This window comes from Cornus florida, unplaced genomic scaffold, assembly GCF_030987335.1.
Source record: "Cornus florida cultivar Cherokee Brave unplaced genomic scaffold, ASM3098733v1 CherokeeBrave_3.0.0_Hap2_Chr09, whole genome shotgun sequence".
NCBI lineage: Eukaryota > Viridiplantae > Streptophyta > Magnoliopsida > Cornales > Cornaceae > Cornus > Cornus florida.
The window spans coordinates 11,965,087-11,982,304 of record NW_026775579.1 but is presented as its reverse complement, the minus strand read 5'-3'; the positions used below and the strand labels follow the sequence as shown (position 1 = coordinate 11,982,304).

Sequence of the window (17,218 nt, the reverse complement as noted above, 5' to 3'; positions counted from 1 at the left end):
TTCCAAGACTTCAGTGATTCTGAATGGGCCATCTTGGGTACAAGGCCTACTTTTCTCTTTATGACCAATTCCCTTGAGCCGAAGTTTCTGTGTCACACTTTCTTAGTGTGGTTGTTCACTAGTGTTTGTTGATATGAGGCCATCCTGATTGCAGTCAACTTCCTTCATTCTTCCAGTAAATTAAGGTTGTGCTCGAGCGATCTATCATTGTTGGTGCTATCCTAGATCAAACTCTTGATGGTCAGAATAACATGCTCAGTGTGAATCACCACTTTAGTGCCATACGCCATGGCGAACGGACTTTCCCCGATCAGTCACCTCGACATTATTCGGTATCCCTACGGGACGTTCAGGAATTCTTGGGCCACTTTCCTTTCTTGTTTTTAAACTTCTTCTTGACACAATCAAAGATGATCCTATTAGTGATCTCCTTCTGTTCGTTTCCTTGTGGGTGGCTAACTGTAGCTGTTGATCACATATTCATTAAGGAATTTTTTTCATATTTATATTGTCTAAGTTCTTCCCATTATCCATAATGATGGATTTGGGGACTCTAAAACTGCAGATTATGTTGTTACAAATAAACCTTTTCATCCGAGTATGAGTTACCATGTGATATGGCTCTGCTTCCACCCACTTGGTGAAGAAATCAATTGTCAAAGACACATACTTGTTCTGCGATCTAACAGTTGGTAGAGGTCCACATCCATCTCCCAATGGGAAAACGACTAGGTGTTCGCCATCACGTTCAGATCCTTAGGTGGTTGGTGAATCAATTGTCCGAATCGTTGGCACTTGTCAAATCTCTTGGTGTACTCGTTAGCATCTCGGGTCATATAAGGCCAGATGTAACCTTGAGTTATGGCCTTGTGTGCTAATGATCGGCCTCTCGAGTGTTGCCACAGACTCCTTCATGGATCGCGCATAGAATCTATGATGGGGTTACACACTTTAGGTAGGGCCCGGACTAGGATATTATGTACAACTGACCATGGATGACCCCGTATTTTGTTGTGTTCATCCTTATCCTCCAGCCTCCTCTCTTTGCTTCGGAAATACTCCTTCCTTTATGTAGGTCATAATGAGATCGATCCAATTGGTTCACTTGGAGTTTTCCAGCTCTACTACATCAAACAAAATAATTCAAATATGTAAATGATAAAAAATTCCATGCAGAAAATGTGATATTGAAAATTGGGTTGTCTTGTATTAGTCTTCGGTTCGATTACTCTTATATAAAAAAAATCCTATAAATTGAATAATATATTAAAAATAGTAAATAAATTCTCAGAAGAATTAATTCTCCAAATGATTAATATACAATAATCAAGATCTTAAGAAAAAAAGAAATTAAAAGGAATTTTTTTTTATCATTAATATATATAAAATTTTAAAATTATAAATATAAAAAAGTCCAGTCAAAATTTAGTTTTTTGGATTGAATTCGGACTCTTAACACTTATTTTAACTAGAGGTGCGCACGGTCCGGTTCGGACTGGATTGAGAGTATTTTGGGACCAAACCATTTATAACGGTTTCACTATTTTTGAAACTAGACCGAACCATAATGTCCATGGAATCAAACCAAACCAAACCAAACCGCAAAAACGGGTTTGATTCGGTTCGGTTTGTCGATTTTAGTTGATTTTCTTTTTATTTTATTTTAATTTAGAGGGAGCAAAGTTTTTTTTTTTTATTTTAAAAAGAAAGAAAAAAAAAATCAACTAATATATAACACACAAAAAAAAGAATTTTAAGAAGAAATGAAGGAAAAAAAATTGAGATATATTTGAAAGGAAAGAATATTGAGATATACTTGAAAAGGGAAATTTGACTTTTTTAAAAAGAAATTTAAGGAATTTAAAGAACAAAAACAGAAAGGGGGCACGTGAGAACTTTACTTGATTTAAGTGTTCCAGCACGACTCTAAATCAGGATCGGATCGAAAAATTACGATTTCATAATTTTGGGTCCAGAACCATACCAAACCGCTATATAATCAGCCCAAATAGTACGATCCTGTCTGATTTTTCGAATTTTTTGAACACCCCTAATTTTAACCAAAATTAAGTTTTAATTAATATTTTGTTAAGTTCAATTGCAACCCAAATTTAACCGGATGCACTGTAGTCAGTCGTAGCACACACAAATCAAGCAACCAAACAGTGCGATAAGGGTAAACCCGTAATTGCAGCGAGTATTAAATTTTTGGTTTAAAATTTTAAATGAAAACTTATTAAACTAATAAATTGTAACAAAAAACAAAGGACCTTTTTAAAGTTTGTTCTCAGAGTGAAATGAGGTTTGGAATCCGGAGGTCAGACGAGAGATGGACTTCAGACATGAGAGAGAGAGAGAGAGAGAGCGAGAGCGAGAGAGGCGTTGTAAAAGGAAGGATCTGAGATAGTCTATAGAGCGCGCAAAAGAAGGTGAGCTTACATCTGATCTCCCCTTTTAGGGCACGTTCTACTCTATATATATGTGAATATGCCTCTGTTTTTCTGGTTGAATCTCCCACTGAGCCTCCCAAAATCTTTGCTTTTTCTTTCTAATTTACCAATTCCAAGGTTTGTACACCATATTCTTTCTGCAATTAACCCCTAACTGCATAATTTTCAGGTTTTTCAGTTGTTTCTGAATTTTGTTCAACTAAACCAGATTTCTTTTTGGGAAATCATTAACCTATTTTGATTAAGACCCCGAACTGTATAAATTTCTTTTTGGGAAAAATGGGTTTTCTAATTTGAGCTTGGTGATTGTGTTGATACAATTTTGATTCACAAATTGATGGAATTTTGGGCTGCTTATGAGGCTTAAGCTACATGTTGTTTCAATATTCTTGTGGAAAGTTCCTATATTGGGTCTCTTTCCCTATTTATGTAATCATGGTCTGATTGTGAGATTTATGGACTTTTGGGTAGTTTATTGGGTTAGGCCTATATGTTGTTGTTGGAGAAAGATTTCTTTTTATGGGTCCGTTTCAGTGCTCTTTGAAGCCTCACAGGTCGAAAATGGTGATTTTTTAGTGTCAATATATGTTCATATTTGTCCGTGTTGCATTGTCATATATAGGTTTCTAAATTTCACATGAATTCTCTGGGTATGAAATCTCAATAGTCGCAATGGTGTACTCCTTTTATTTCAATACATATACTCTAGTTTTTTCCCACATCAATCTTTGCCTTCCAACGCTTGAATTTCTGGAGACTATATAATTTCGTTGTTTATTATTAATTAGTTTTGTTTTGTGGATCTTCTACCTCTAGAGAAATCTGATGCAGTAAATGCCTTTTGTTGGGTTTTAGGACCCATGACCTATTGTTTTTCTTATCTTATCTTTTTTTTTTTTTTTTTTTTTTTTGGGTGTTATTTCAATCCCTCCTCTCTCTCTCTCTAAAAAATAGAAAAAAAAAAAAAAAAAAAATAGTGGATTTTGGATAATAAGAAGTGAGATTTGAACTTATTAGCATTATTGTTTTAAACTGAGGTTTAAGAATACAAAATTGATTCTTATTATCTACTGGTTCTGGCTACTTTAAGTCCATGTGAGGCTTTCTTTTATGGGAATCTTCTTTTCTTGCTTTGTGCTTTTCCACATCCATATCTTTCTCTTTTTTCCTTGGTCATTAAGCTTTGTAGAGAAATTTTGAACTAAAACACTCAAATGTTTTGTGCAGTTATATAGGCGTTCAAGTTTCTCTGATTTGTGGTGGCCACTCAGCGTAACTTCCTAAGTTAAAACTTTGGAATATAATTTATGCAACCATATTGGGAGAAGATATATAATTATATAAAATTCTGGTGGGTGTGGACGAACTGGGGTAAATGTCATTCCGCAGTATAGTTCGTGATGTAAGGGATGGTTTTGGAAGTTTATCAAGACGGAGCTTTGAGGTGAGGCTGCCTGGTCATCACCGGGGAAAATCTCATAGTGCAGTTCATGAGTTGCATGACCAGCCTCTGGTTGACCAGAACAGCCCTTGGGCTAGCCTCCCGCCAGAGCTACTCCGAGATGTGATTAAGAGGTTGGAGGCAAGTGAGATTACCTGGCCTGCTCGCAAGCATGTTGTTGCTTGTGCTGCTGTTTGCAGGTCATGGAGGGAAATGTGCAAAGAAATCGTCAAAAGTCCAGAGCTCTCTGGGAAGCTTACTTTCCCGGTCTCCCTGAAGCAGGTGGATCTTTCTGCTCTCTTGTCTTGCTCTTGGTATTGCCTAAATTTTTCTTAATCCAATCGCTATCCATAATCATAGAATCGTTCTTATGACAATAAAAATCAGATATGCACTTCATTAAATGAAGTGATTTTCTATAATAGTATTGGCAGCTGACAGTTCTCTGATTTATTTGTCTTAACAGCCTGGGCCTCGGGATGGAACCATTCAGTGCTTCATTAAAAGAGACAAATCTAAATTAACTTACCATCTTTTCCTTTGCCTTAGCCCTGGTAAATATTCTTACAAGTCACAACCATTTTTTTGCTACTTATTTGTGAGTTTTCATAAGCTTTACATGACCTGCCATGTTGGTAGGGATCTTAAAATTGAGTGTAATTAGATGGCCAATTCCTTCTCTTAATTTCATTGATGTGATTGTGTAGGCAAATAGCCCAATCATCTTCTTTAGTGATGCAATTCCATTGGCATTAGTTATGTTGGACTTCTTAAGTAAGTTTATTAATGCAATTTTGATGTGATATTTTGTAGCTCATGCATCTTTATGGCCTCATGTAGTAACTATAAAAGTAGATGCATCTTTACTCCCTACATTGTGGTATTGCTGTTGTAGTCCGACATAAGAAAATACTGGAATGTTGTGTTTATACATGTAATGTGTGCATGCACATTTGTTCTCTATGTATTTACCTTTCAGTTTAGATGATCAATTTACTACATAAATACTCTCAAAGATCATATTTTTAGATGATCAGTTTTCAGAGACTTGCAACAGAGAGCTATACAATTCTTAATATTAATTGTAGTTTTAGATCAGTTTTCAAAACTGTTAACCAAACAAATTTGCGTGATAGTGTTCTGGTCGTATTCGCACCATAACCATATCTCCTTCCTCAAATTCAGCAAACTTCCTCCACAAATCAGCTTGTGTTTTGTAAGTTTCATTGCAATTGCAATCTTCCTTTGAACTTCCGCATGGATGTCTCTGATATGCTTACTAAAAGCATCAGCTTCAGCACTAGGGCGTGCCACAATTGGTAAAGGCACTACTAAGTCAATTGGTTTCTGAGGACATAAACCTATCACAATCTCAAAGGGGCTGTGCCCTGTTCTGTTTACGGAACTGTTGTACGCGAATTAAGCCATAGGAAGAATCTGGTCCCAACTACTAATATGGTCACCAACAAGACAACGAAGCAATTCACCCAAGCTGCGATTAATGACCTCGGTTTGGCCGTCAGTTTGGGGGTGAAAAGAAGAGGAAAACTTCAGCCTTGTATTCAGCATCTTCCATAATGTGCGCCAAAAATAACTCATACACTTTGAATCTCGATAAAAAACAATGGTGTTTGGCAATCCATGAAGCCAAACAACTTCTTGAAAGAAAAGCTTGGCAATGTGTACAACATCGGATGTCTTGGAACACGGAATGAAGTTTGACATTTTTGAAAAACGATCCACGGTAACAAATATAGCATCATGACTTTGACTTGTTTTAGGCAACCTAAGAACAAAGTCCATGCTTAAATCTTACCACGGCTCATGAGGGATTGGGAGCGGCGTATATAAACCTGTATTTTCTTTCTTCCCTTGGATATTTGACAAGTTCTACAACGAGCAACAATTTTGACCACATCCCGTTTTAAACTTGGGTGGCAATGGTCTTATCTCTTCCAAATTGACCTGTTGCCCCACCAGCATGCTACTCCCATATCACATGTTCATGAAGAGACGTTTTAGGCAAACAAAGTCGAGTTCCTTTGAAGAGATAATCATCATGCACCGAATAATCAGGATATGTACCCTGCTGTCCAGCTATCAAATCAGCATGTATGACGCTAAAGTCTGTGCAAGATAAGTAGTCTCGTTAAGCATATCGAAAGTTCGAAACCAAGAACTTGGACAGCCATGGAGGCAAGAATATGAACAACTCGGCTAAGTGCATCGGCTGCCTTATTCTCAACACTAGCTTTATGTTTGATGACAAATGAGTACTCTTGCAAGAATGAAACCCACTTCCCATGTCGGTGGCTTAACTTCTTTTGGGAGTTAATATATTTGAGGGCCTTGTGGTCAGAATACAACATGAACTCCTTCAAAAGAAGGTAATGACGCCAGTAGCGAAGTGCTTGAATCACAGGGTAAAATTCTCTGTCATAAGTGGATTACCTTTGCTTTGCTTCATTAAGTTTCTCACTAAAATACGCAACTAGATGTCCTTCTTGACTGAGCACGCCTCCAATTCCAACCTGTGAAGCATCACATGCAACTTCAAACACTTTTGAGAAGTCTGGAAGGCACAAAACAGGAGCTGCTGTCATTCTTTTCTTCATTTCTTCGAAAGCTTGTGCTGCTACCTTTGTCCAAACAAACTGTCTGTTCTTCATACAATTGGTGATAGGAGCCATTATTGTGCTGAAATTTCTAATAAATCGCCAATAGAATGAAGCTAGCCCATGAAAACTCCGTGCTTCCTGCAATGTGCTGGGAATTGGCCAATCTAAAATCGCTTTTACTTTATTAGGATCAGCTTCTACCCCTTTGGAAGAAACAACGAAGCCCAAAAACACCACACTCGGCAACATGAAGAAACACTTCTTCAAGTTCATGTAAAGCCTCTCTTAGCGGAGAACTCTCATAACATGTTGAAGGTGGAAAATATGTTCCTCCCTCGTTTTGCTGTAGATTAAAATATCGTCTAAGTAAACAACCAGAAATCGACCAATAAAAGGCTGCAATACCTGAGTCATGAAGCGCATGAATGTACTAGGGGCATTGGAAAGACCAAATGGCATAACAAGCCACTCGTAGAGTCCATCTTTTGTTTTGAAAGCTGTCTTCCATTCATCCCTGGGCCTTATGCGAATTTGATGGTAGCCACATTTCAGATCTATCTTTGAAAGTATACAAGAACCAGCCACCATGTCTAGCAAATCATCGATTCGAGGAATAGGAAACCGATACTTGATTGTAATCTTGTTGATGCCACGACTTTCAACACACATGCGCCAACTACCATCCTTCTTTGGTGTGAGCAAAGCTAGGACAGCACAAGGACTTAAGCTTTCACGGATAAATCCGTTGGACAACAACTCATTAACTTGCCTATGAAGCTTAGCATGCTCTTTTGGATTCAAACGATAAGTTGGAAGGTTAGGCAATGGAGACCCCGGTACAAATTCAATCGAATGCTAGATATTACGTAAAGGAGGGAGTTCATTAGGGAGATGAATCTGAGAAATCTGACAGCAAGTTGGCGACCTCTGATGGCATTGAAGAATCATGAGCAGCAACAGTTTCTTTGATTTCCCTTGCCACAACAGCATATATAACACCCGTCTCTTTACTTTCCAATTGAAACCTCTTCTTGGAAAGAAGATGGAGGGACTTTTTCTTGCTTTTCGCATCATTTACAGCTTGTCCACCTTTATATTTTTCCATTTCAGCTGAAGACATAGGCTTCAAAATAATCTGTTTGTTGTTAAACAAGAAAGTGTATCTATTCTCCTTCCCACAATGGAACACATCTCAATCATAAATCCAAGGCCGCCCAAGGAGAATATGTGTCACTTTCATGGGAATTACATCACACTAAACAAAATCATTATAAGCTCCACAAGAGAAAGAAACGAGACAATGTTGAGTTACCGGAATAGAAGTATTATCTATCCACGCCACTTTGAATGGTTGTGGATGTGGTTGGACTGAAAGCTTGAGGCGCTCAACCGTGGATGCAGACACAACATTCATGCAACTTCCGCCATCAATAATGACCTCTCGAGCTTGATTCCCACAACGAACTAGCATTTGAAAAATAGATGTGTGTCGCCAATCTTCATCTTCAACTTTAGGGGCTGCAAGGATGTGCCTCACAACGGAGATTGATGGAGCATCTTCATCCTCTTCTAAATCGTCAGGGTTGTAGATCCCATAGTCAAACATGTTCCCATTATCCTCTCCCCCTTGTTTTTCTCGCTCTTCTTCATGCATTATCCCAATGTGTAAATTTTTCATTAGACATTGGTATGCCATGTGACCTGTTTCTCCACATTTGAAACATTTGAAGCACTTGTTATCCGTTCCACTACCTTTGCTAGCCGCAATACTATTCCCTTTAGGATCAGCCATGTTAGAAAAGGGCTGTTTTGATCCAGCATTTACACCATTCGGCTGTGCTGCTTCTGCTCATTCCATCACTGGACTTCTTGGGTGCTGCCTCCTAGGTTTGATATCCAGATCTTCGAGCCGTTGATAAGTCAGGTACTCCTCCATGTCCAATGCAACCTGAAAAGCATGTTCAACACCATATAATGACTGGCGAAGCAATTCCCTTCTGATATCAGACCTTAGACCAGCCTTGAATCTTGCAAGTGTTTGCCGTGGGTCTTCCACAACTTGACTTCTAGTCTTTAACTCGTCAAATCTTTGCATATATTCCACAACTGACATTCTGCCCTGCTTTAGATTGATAAGTTGATCACACAGCTTGTCATGGTAATTGGCCGGCATGTATTTCTCTCGAAGCTTTGACTTCATTTTGTGCCATTTCCTGATTGGTGGTTGTCCCAACCTCCTAATATCCCCTTCAACACCAGTCCTCCATATTTTTGCTAGGCCCACAAGCTTCATTCTAGCAAATCTCACTCTATGATCATCACTCATATCATACCAATCAAAATATTCTTCAATCGAAGCAAGCCAATCCGAAAATACAGTAGGATCAACCTTACCTTCAAAATCTCGCTTCTCCATTTTAATTTTCCTTGTGATATCCCTAGCGTTATCATGTGGCTCATGATAATTCACTCCCAGATTTCTCGGAAACTCAAACATTGGGTGTGGTGGTGGATCAGCCTTCACATTCTGCCTTTGTTGCACGTTTAAAGGATGTTGTTTCTCTTGACCACCTCCATCATTTGTACCGGATGCAGTTACTTGTTCACCAGAAGCAAAATTGTTACTAGTTTGACACATTTGAGCTTCTATCTCGTTGAATCGGACATTCAACCCGTTAAGCTGCTCCACAAGCTTTAATATCAGCTCATCTTGCTGATTACTACCCGATCTCTCATCTCTTGATTGTGTCAACATGATGTCAAATCAGGCTCTGATACCAAAAACTGATGTTGGACACAATAGCAGCCTTGAATAGATAAGAACTTAAAAGAATTCAGAGGCTGAGAGGTCTAAGGAGAAGTGGCTGGAAATTCAGAAAAACAAAGCTAAGGTTCAAGAGTTGTTAGTAGAGAAGATGGATTGAAAACAACAACAAAAAAAAACCTATTGGAATCACTCCAACAGGACCTAGGTATCACACCTAGAGAAGGCCTCACACCCTCGGAATTTGTGAATCTCTCACAAAGAAATCTCAAAGGATAATTTTATTCAATCATTCACTGCGTATTCAGAATTACACAGTATCCTTTTTATAATAACTGATGACCCTTGGATTACCCTACAATGGAGGTAATCAAAAGTTGACTCTAGCTTAATAAAGTAACAAATAACTTAATTGATGCAATTTAATCTAATTATGCAATTTACCAAAACAATGCAAATTCACCATAATTAATGCAATTACCAAAATAATGCAATTTGACCAAACCCCCCAATTATGCAAGACTCCAAGTGGACCCCCCATTGTCTAGCATGTGCCAAAGTAAGGTTTGAGCCTTACAACCCTCCTTGCCACGCCTTTTATGTACTTTAAAAGGCTGCTGCCACTGTTCTCTACCATCTCTCTTGTGTTGCGATAGATAACTCAATTCTGTTTCAATGCTTGCAAGTTATTTGATTGACTTTTTGTAACCTATTTATCAGCCAGGCTCTGCAATTAGCCTTGCAGTCGAAGTACTGATGTGACTGTTATCTGGGACAAAAACTAATTTCTTCTGTTAATTCAATTCATAAAAACCATCTGCAGACAGCTTAAACCAAGTCCACTGTGCTTATTAAAGCCAAATCTTCGGACATTCTAAAAGATGGATACTGCTGCTTGGGTGATGGTGCAATGACTGTGAATATTCATTAGCTTAAGCACAGCGCTAGAGTTAATCCGGTGGTTTTAGATCCAATCTTACAGAAATTTATAGAATCCAATACTCTTGCAATCAATGTTTCACCTTATTTTGTGTTGAGCAATGACAACTTAAATCTAATATCATGCTGTTATCGATACTTTGCTTTTGCAGCCTTGCTGGTTGAAAATGGAAAATTTCTTCTTTCTGCAAAACGAGTTCGGAGAACTACTTGCACAGAGTATGTGATCTCCATGGATGCGGATAACATATCAAGATCAAGCAGCACTTACATTGGAAAACTGAGGTAGGAGCATTCGTTAAGAAACTCATTTTAATTTTTTGAATGCTGTACTATCCTTAAATTTTGGGAATTGTTACATTAGTAATGATAGTTAAGAACAAGGAAAAAAAGTCCACTCTGTATTGAAATAATTTAGACAATAGAAAGAGGGAACAGGCTGGAAGTAATTCTGTCACCAACTGTTGGAATGCATTTAAGTTACCATGTATCTCTCTCTATCTCATCTTCCTTGGATTACATCGAAGTATTGTTTGATAGGTATGCCAACCTAGAAAGATTGGTGTCCATGTTTGACACATGTTGGACAAACCCTTAACATGGTATTGAGACATTTTAAATATGTATTATAAAAAAATAATTATAAATAAAAAGAAAGTTAGTTCAGGCACGTGGCTGACACTTTTTTTAATCCTCACCAATGTTTGAAGTGATGAATAGCGTAGAAAAAGAAGTGTGTTGCAAGAGATATAAAATTAATAAAAAAATATTCCGGATTTGTATTCGAAGTGAGAAATATAGGAGTGGATCTGGGACGAAAAGAGTCGTCGTCATACATATGTATACATGCACATTCACATCTATCCAAAGTACACACTCGTTCCTATATTCCATGTCCTTTCTAAGTTTTGGTTTATTCAGTGGGTGATCATAAATTATTAAGAATTTTAAGTTACAAATCATGTTTTAGCTATAAAATATAAGATCTCATTAACCAGTAACTTTATGCATAAAACTATGTTTCATTGTTGGAATGTTCTCACTGTATCCTTGTCCTTGAAATTTTGGCGTGTCAACGAGTTTGTACTGTTATCTCCATGTTCAGTATCTCCATTTCCATTCCTCTAATGGCAAGCTTTTGCTTAGTTTTACGAGATGGGGGTCGCTTTTTCTTATCTGTGTGAGCATCTCTTCAAGTAAATGCCTTTGTGGATATGTGGTCATGTTTTCATGATTGTAAATACCTGTACTTTTTTATTTTTTCCTCTCTATAAATGTTGTGTGGCCATATGTAGGAGTGCCAAAATTCGACACTACCTGCCAACACGTCATGAAGTTAATAGGTTTGGGTTGACCATAATCGTGTCAACCCGTATAAACGTTTAATTAATCGTGTTGTGTTTTTGAGTTTTACCCCATTTGACCCATTTAATTAATCACATCAGTTTTTTTTTTTTTAAAATAAAAAATAAAAAAATTAATCATGTCAATTTAACCCGATTAACCTATAACTTGTTTTAACCCAATTACTATGGACATTTTTGTTATTTTAGAATAACTCCAAATTGGGTCGTATCGTGTTACTTGTTTAATAAATAGCCGTGTTTTTATCAAGGTTTCTTAACACGATTATTAAATAGGTCGTGTTCGGGTTGACCATATAACATAATACTATTAGGTCGACATGACACAAATATGACCCACAAACACGAATTTATACCCTTAGTCATACGTACACATATTCTAAACATCGCTCCATTTTTTTAGGTGTTACCTCCTAGGAAGCATGGCCATGGGCACGATATGAATATGTCGTGTCAAATTCAAAAAAAGCAGGACGCACTCATCGTGGACACGGCTAACGTAAATATAAATTTTCATTTATATATCTATTAAAAAAGATAATTATAGAACTTTAATTAATTTATAATTTCTGTACTAAAGTTACAAAATTTAAAAGATGAAGCTATTTATTTATTTATTTTGACAAGTAATAATTGAATAAAAGGCGGTCGAAAGGGGAACATGTCCCTTATACAAAAGTGGAACCGGGATCTAAGGCCCCAAAGAATCCAAAAAAATGATTAAATCATCGGAGGAGGAGCAAGAACTCCTCTTCACATAACTAAAAAGAGAGTAAATGATATGAAGTTTCAGCGTCGCCGTGGACAACTCATTCCCTTCGAACATTCTGCTATTCCTCTCTTTCCAAATGCACCACCACGTGCAATGTGGAACTATCCTCCAGCAGTTGCGTACACTACTTCTCACACGACATCCCCTCCATGCATGAATCAGACCCTTAGAAGATCGAGGCATTACCCAAAGCATGCCAAATGAGCCAGGTATAAGATTCCAGCAGTCGTACGCCACGGGGGCAATGCAGGAGGATATGATCAACTGATTCACCATCTTGTTTACACACGCAACACCAATTAACGATACAATTACCTCTCTTCCTTAAGTTGTCAATTGTCAAGATCTTACCCCATACAGCAATCCATACAAAGAATGCCACTCTAGTTGGAGCCATAGAACGCCATATGATCTTCCATGGAAAATCAATGCTATCAAAGTTGGATAGGCATAGGAACAAGGATCGTACTTCGAATCGACCATGGGAAAAGGGGATCCACGTAAGATCATCACTACCTCTGCGCCTCCTGCCGATATAACAGATCCAAAAGAACACATACCTCGTCCATCTCCCAATCTTGAAAAGATTTCCGAAAGTGCACATCCCACGTAATCCCACTACTATCAAGTCGATAACAGTCAGCTACGTAGGCATGCCTATCAACTGCAGTACTGTATAATCTGGGAAAGGTACAAGATAATGGCTAGTCACCACACCATAGATCCTCCCAAAATCGAACACATCTACGATCACGAACTTTGAATCTGATGTGGGAAAAGAAAACATCCCTACCCTTTTGAATGAATTTCCACACACCAACTCCTCCCACAATAGAAATCGAACGAGTAGACCAACCGCCACTCTCCTTCCCAAAACGACATGAAACAAGCCTTCGCTAAGGGCGATGCCTTTCCCTCCCGAATCTCCATAACCATTTACCCAAGAGAGCTTGATTGAAGGGAACCAACCTCCTGATACCCAGACCACCCAACTTTATGGGCTTGCAAACTTGCTCCCATCTGACAAGGTGATACTTAAACTCTTCGCCCCTTCTGCCCCAAAGGAAATCCCTTTGGATCTTTTCAATCCTTTCGGCAATAGAGCATGAAATTTGGAACATAAATAAAAAATAAGTAGGAAGGCTCGATAAAGTGCTCTTTATGAGAGTAACTTCACCCCCACCCCCCCCCCCCCCCCCCCCCCGCGGCGGCGGGGACAGACATTGCTTCTACCATCCTGCCAATCTCTTCACATACCTGTCAATCACAGGATCCCAACTCCCCATTCTCCTAGAGGAAACCCTTAGGGGCAAACCCAAGTAAGGAATAGGAAAAGAACTCACCCTACACCCAAGGATTGCGGCTAAGGAGGAAATATCCTGAACATCCCCAATCGGGATAAGCATGCTCTTAGCCACGTTGACCTTTAGCCTAGAAACTGCCTGAAACAAGCCAAAATGCACCTCAAGTATCTAAGTTAAGACACATCAGCATCACAAAAACTAGGGTATCATCCGCAAATAGTAAATGAGAGATCTCCAACAAATTTACTAGATCTCTGCCCACCCTAAAGCCCTCGATAAGACCGAGATCCTCTGCCCTCCTCATAAGTCTGCTCAAACCCTTCATTACAATGAGAAAAAGGAAAGACAACAAGGGATCTCCTTATCTTAAACCCCGAGAACACCCAAAGAAACCAGCAGGAGACCCATTCACAAAAACAGAGAACTTTACACATGAAAGACATGTCTCTATCCATTTCCTCCATCTGCTTCCAAACCCCATTCTTTAAAGTTAGTATAGTAGGAAATTCCAATTCACATGATCATAAGCTTTTTCAATGTCAAGTTTGTAATCTGGAATCCACACATTCGCCTGTAATAAGAATTGAATCTAGTATTTGCCGTCCTCCGACAAAAGCATTCTGAGAGTCCGAAATAATCCCATCCATGACATCCCTCATCCTAAGAGCAAGAACCTTGGACATGAGCTTGTAAATGCAACCCACTAGGCTAATTGGTCTAAAATCTTTAATGTCAGAAGCACTGCCCTTCTTAGGGATAAGGGTAATGAATGAGGCATTTAACGACTTCTTAAAGACGCCGCTTGTAGAATGAAACTCCTGAAATGTACCCATCACCTCATTTCTCACCACCCCCCAACTTTCCATCAGAAACCGCATAGTAAACCCATCAATCCCCGGAGCTTTGTCCCCATTGCAACTTGATAAAGCCTTTAGAACTTCCTCTTCAGAAAAAGGAATCTCAAGCCCATCTCTATCCAACTCAGAAATAACCTCAAAATGGAAGCCATCAAGCATGGGTCTCCAAGCTAATGGCTCGGTGTAAAGCTTTTAATAAAAAAAAACGATCCCATTACGCACCTATTCCTCCCTCCACAACTCCATACCATCCACCCGAATATAAAAAAAGAATATATTATATTATATATGCTATTATTATCCTACATTTTCATTATAATTGTATTTTTTGGTTCATCGAATAGTATGACGTGTGTTTATTGTCATTTTTTCAAAGAAAAAGAAGTTTTGACATTTTGATTTACGTTCATAATATTGTTTACATTGTTTTATATAAGACTAAGAGTGTGGGATGTTTGGTCGAGCCTATAGAATGTGTTGACCAAGTGTTCAAAATAATAAACATTATTTTTTAATTATGGAGACATCCATGAAGTGTCAAACATGTGTCTAGGAGTGGCCATGAAGGTCTGACACGGACACGACACCTTAATAGAAGTGTTTGTGATTCTTAGATTACTTTTAGTTTCTGGTGATGCCACGAGTCCTTAATTGACCTTTAATTGTCTTGCCACTCATTAATGTCATACCTCCTTTTAAGTTTGCATTTCTTTGTGGGTATGTGTTACAAGTGGGACTTGTACCACATCGGATTCGGATGGAGAATTGGATGAGTATATATGGGTTGGGTGTTAGCCCCACCTAATAGCTTAAGCTTTTGGGTCGGATTGTGAAGCACCTGGTCCGTTACAGTTGGTATCAAAGCCAAACCCAGTTCTTGATTTGGTGCCACGCCAAGTGCTCGGTCCGGAAGAGTCTGGTTTTGCCTCCCCGGGTAGGCAGGGTGGCCTAACCGCAACGAGGGCATTGCGAGTTCAGGTGAGAGAAAATGTTGCAAGTGGGACTTGTCCCACATCGGATCCGGATGGGGAATTGAATGGGTATATATGGGTTGGGTGTTAACCCCACCTAATAGCTTAAGCCTTTTGAGTCGGATCGCGAAGCACCCGGCCCGTTACATTATTCTTATTGGCTACTCTACATTTTATACAATTGAGAGACAAATCTATAAAATACTATAATTTTCTATCTACACGTAACCGTCGTAATATCTTAATATACAATTTTCAATAAATATGTGTTTGGTTGTGTTTTATTGTTCGCTGTAAATCTGTTTTGGATATTGCATTTGAGATTCTTGTCTTTGTTCTTTTCAGGTCAAATTTTCTTGGAACCAAATTCATAATTTATGACACACAGCCTCCACACAATAGTTCTCACATTTCCCCTCCAGGCCGTACAAGCCGTAGGTTCTACTCTAAAAAAGTGTCTCCAAAGGTTCCTACTGGGAGCTACAATATTGCCCAGGTCGCATATGAGTTGAATGTGCTAGGCACAAGGGGACCACGCAGGATGCACTGCATTATGCACTCAATCCCTACCTCAGCCCTGGATCCAGGTGGCAATGTCCCAGGCCAGCCTGAGCTCCTCCCTCGCCTCATTGAAGATTCCTTCAGGAGCATCTCTTTCTCCAAATCAATTGACAACTCAACGGAGTTCAGTAGCTCCCGGTTCTCGGACATTGTTGGGATACGTGAGGAAGAAGATGAAGGGAAGGACAGACCTCTGGTTCTAAAGAACAAGTCGCCAAGATGGCATGAACAATTGCAGTGTTGGTGCCTTAACTTCCGGGGGAGGGTAACTGTGGCATCAGTGAAGAATTTCCAGCTGATTGCTGCTACGCAGCCTGCTGCTGGTGCATCAACACCATCACAGCTGCCTCAGTCTGACCATGACAAGATTATCTTGCAGTTTGGTAAGGTCGGCAAGGATATGTTTACCATGGATTATCGATACCCTCTATCTGCATTTCAAGCTTTTGCCATCTGTTTGAGCAGCTTTGACACCAAATTGGCTTGTGAATAGAAGAAGAAAAAAGAATTATGGTATGAAATTTGTGATTTAGTTGGTAATGTTTTTCCTTTCTAGAGATGCATAGATTGAGGTGGTTGTATGCAGTGTTAAAACTCAGATGAGTGTTTCATAACACGTTGTCGGACCTTTAGCTACGAAACAGTCTTTGCATATATTAATTTCCTTGTTCTCTTTTTTCTGGTTTAACCGCTTGGGTTGGTTTGTATTGAATTATTCGGAACTATTGTCCCATTTTATGTGCTTTAAAGGAAACACTTTAAACTTAAAAGGAGATTGGTAACTTCATTTGCCCTTCAATTCGATGGAGATCTATGCTTAACCAGGTGGTCCAATTCCGAGTCTTCCTGGCATTGCACCTGGGTTGGAATGGTCTGAGCTTGGTCTATTGCAGTGTGGCCTTGGCATTACATGAAGCCCCAAGTGACTTGTTCAATTCTTTAGAGCATCTGCAGTGGACTCTGGGAACCCAATTTCATCGAGCAAAAAGGCCCAATTGAGCTGCATCGGGCTCGCGGTAATTGGGCGGGCCCACAAAGGAAATACTGTGAGCCCACAAGGGTTCGCGGAATAGCTCGAGCCCGATTGCGAAATTTTTTTTATTTTTTATTTTTGCAAAAATGTCTGGTTTTTTAAAAAAGAATATGGCCGCATAATAGCTTTTTGGACAAAAATCCA

At 39.0% G+C, this 17,218-nt stretch overlaps 1 protein-coding gene across 1 annotated transcript; it reads left to right on the top strand.

The window, feature by feature from the left end:
• The first annotated feature begins 2,268 nt into the window (after nt 1-2,268).
• Nucleotides 2,269-16,729, top strand: LOC132273543 (tubby-like F-box protein 8). The gene is made up of 5 exons (XM_059774502.1): nt 2,269-2,429; nt 3,678-4,173; nt 4,358-4,445; nt 10,365-10,497; nt 15,826-16,729. The coding sequence occupies exons 2-5, from the start codon at nt 3,826-3,828 to the stop codon at nt 16,532-16,534; spliced, it is 1,278 nt and encodes a 425-aa protein (XP_059630485.1). The 5' UTR covers nt 2,269-2,429; nt 3,678-3,825; the 3' UTR covers nt 16,535-16,729.
• The last annotated feature ends 489 nt before the right edge of the window (nt 16,730-17,218 follow it).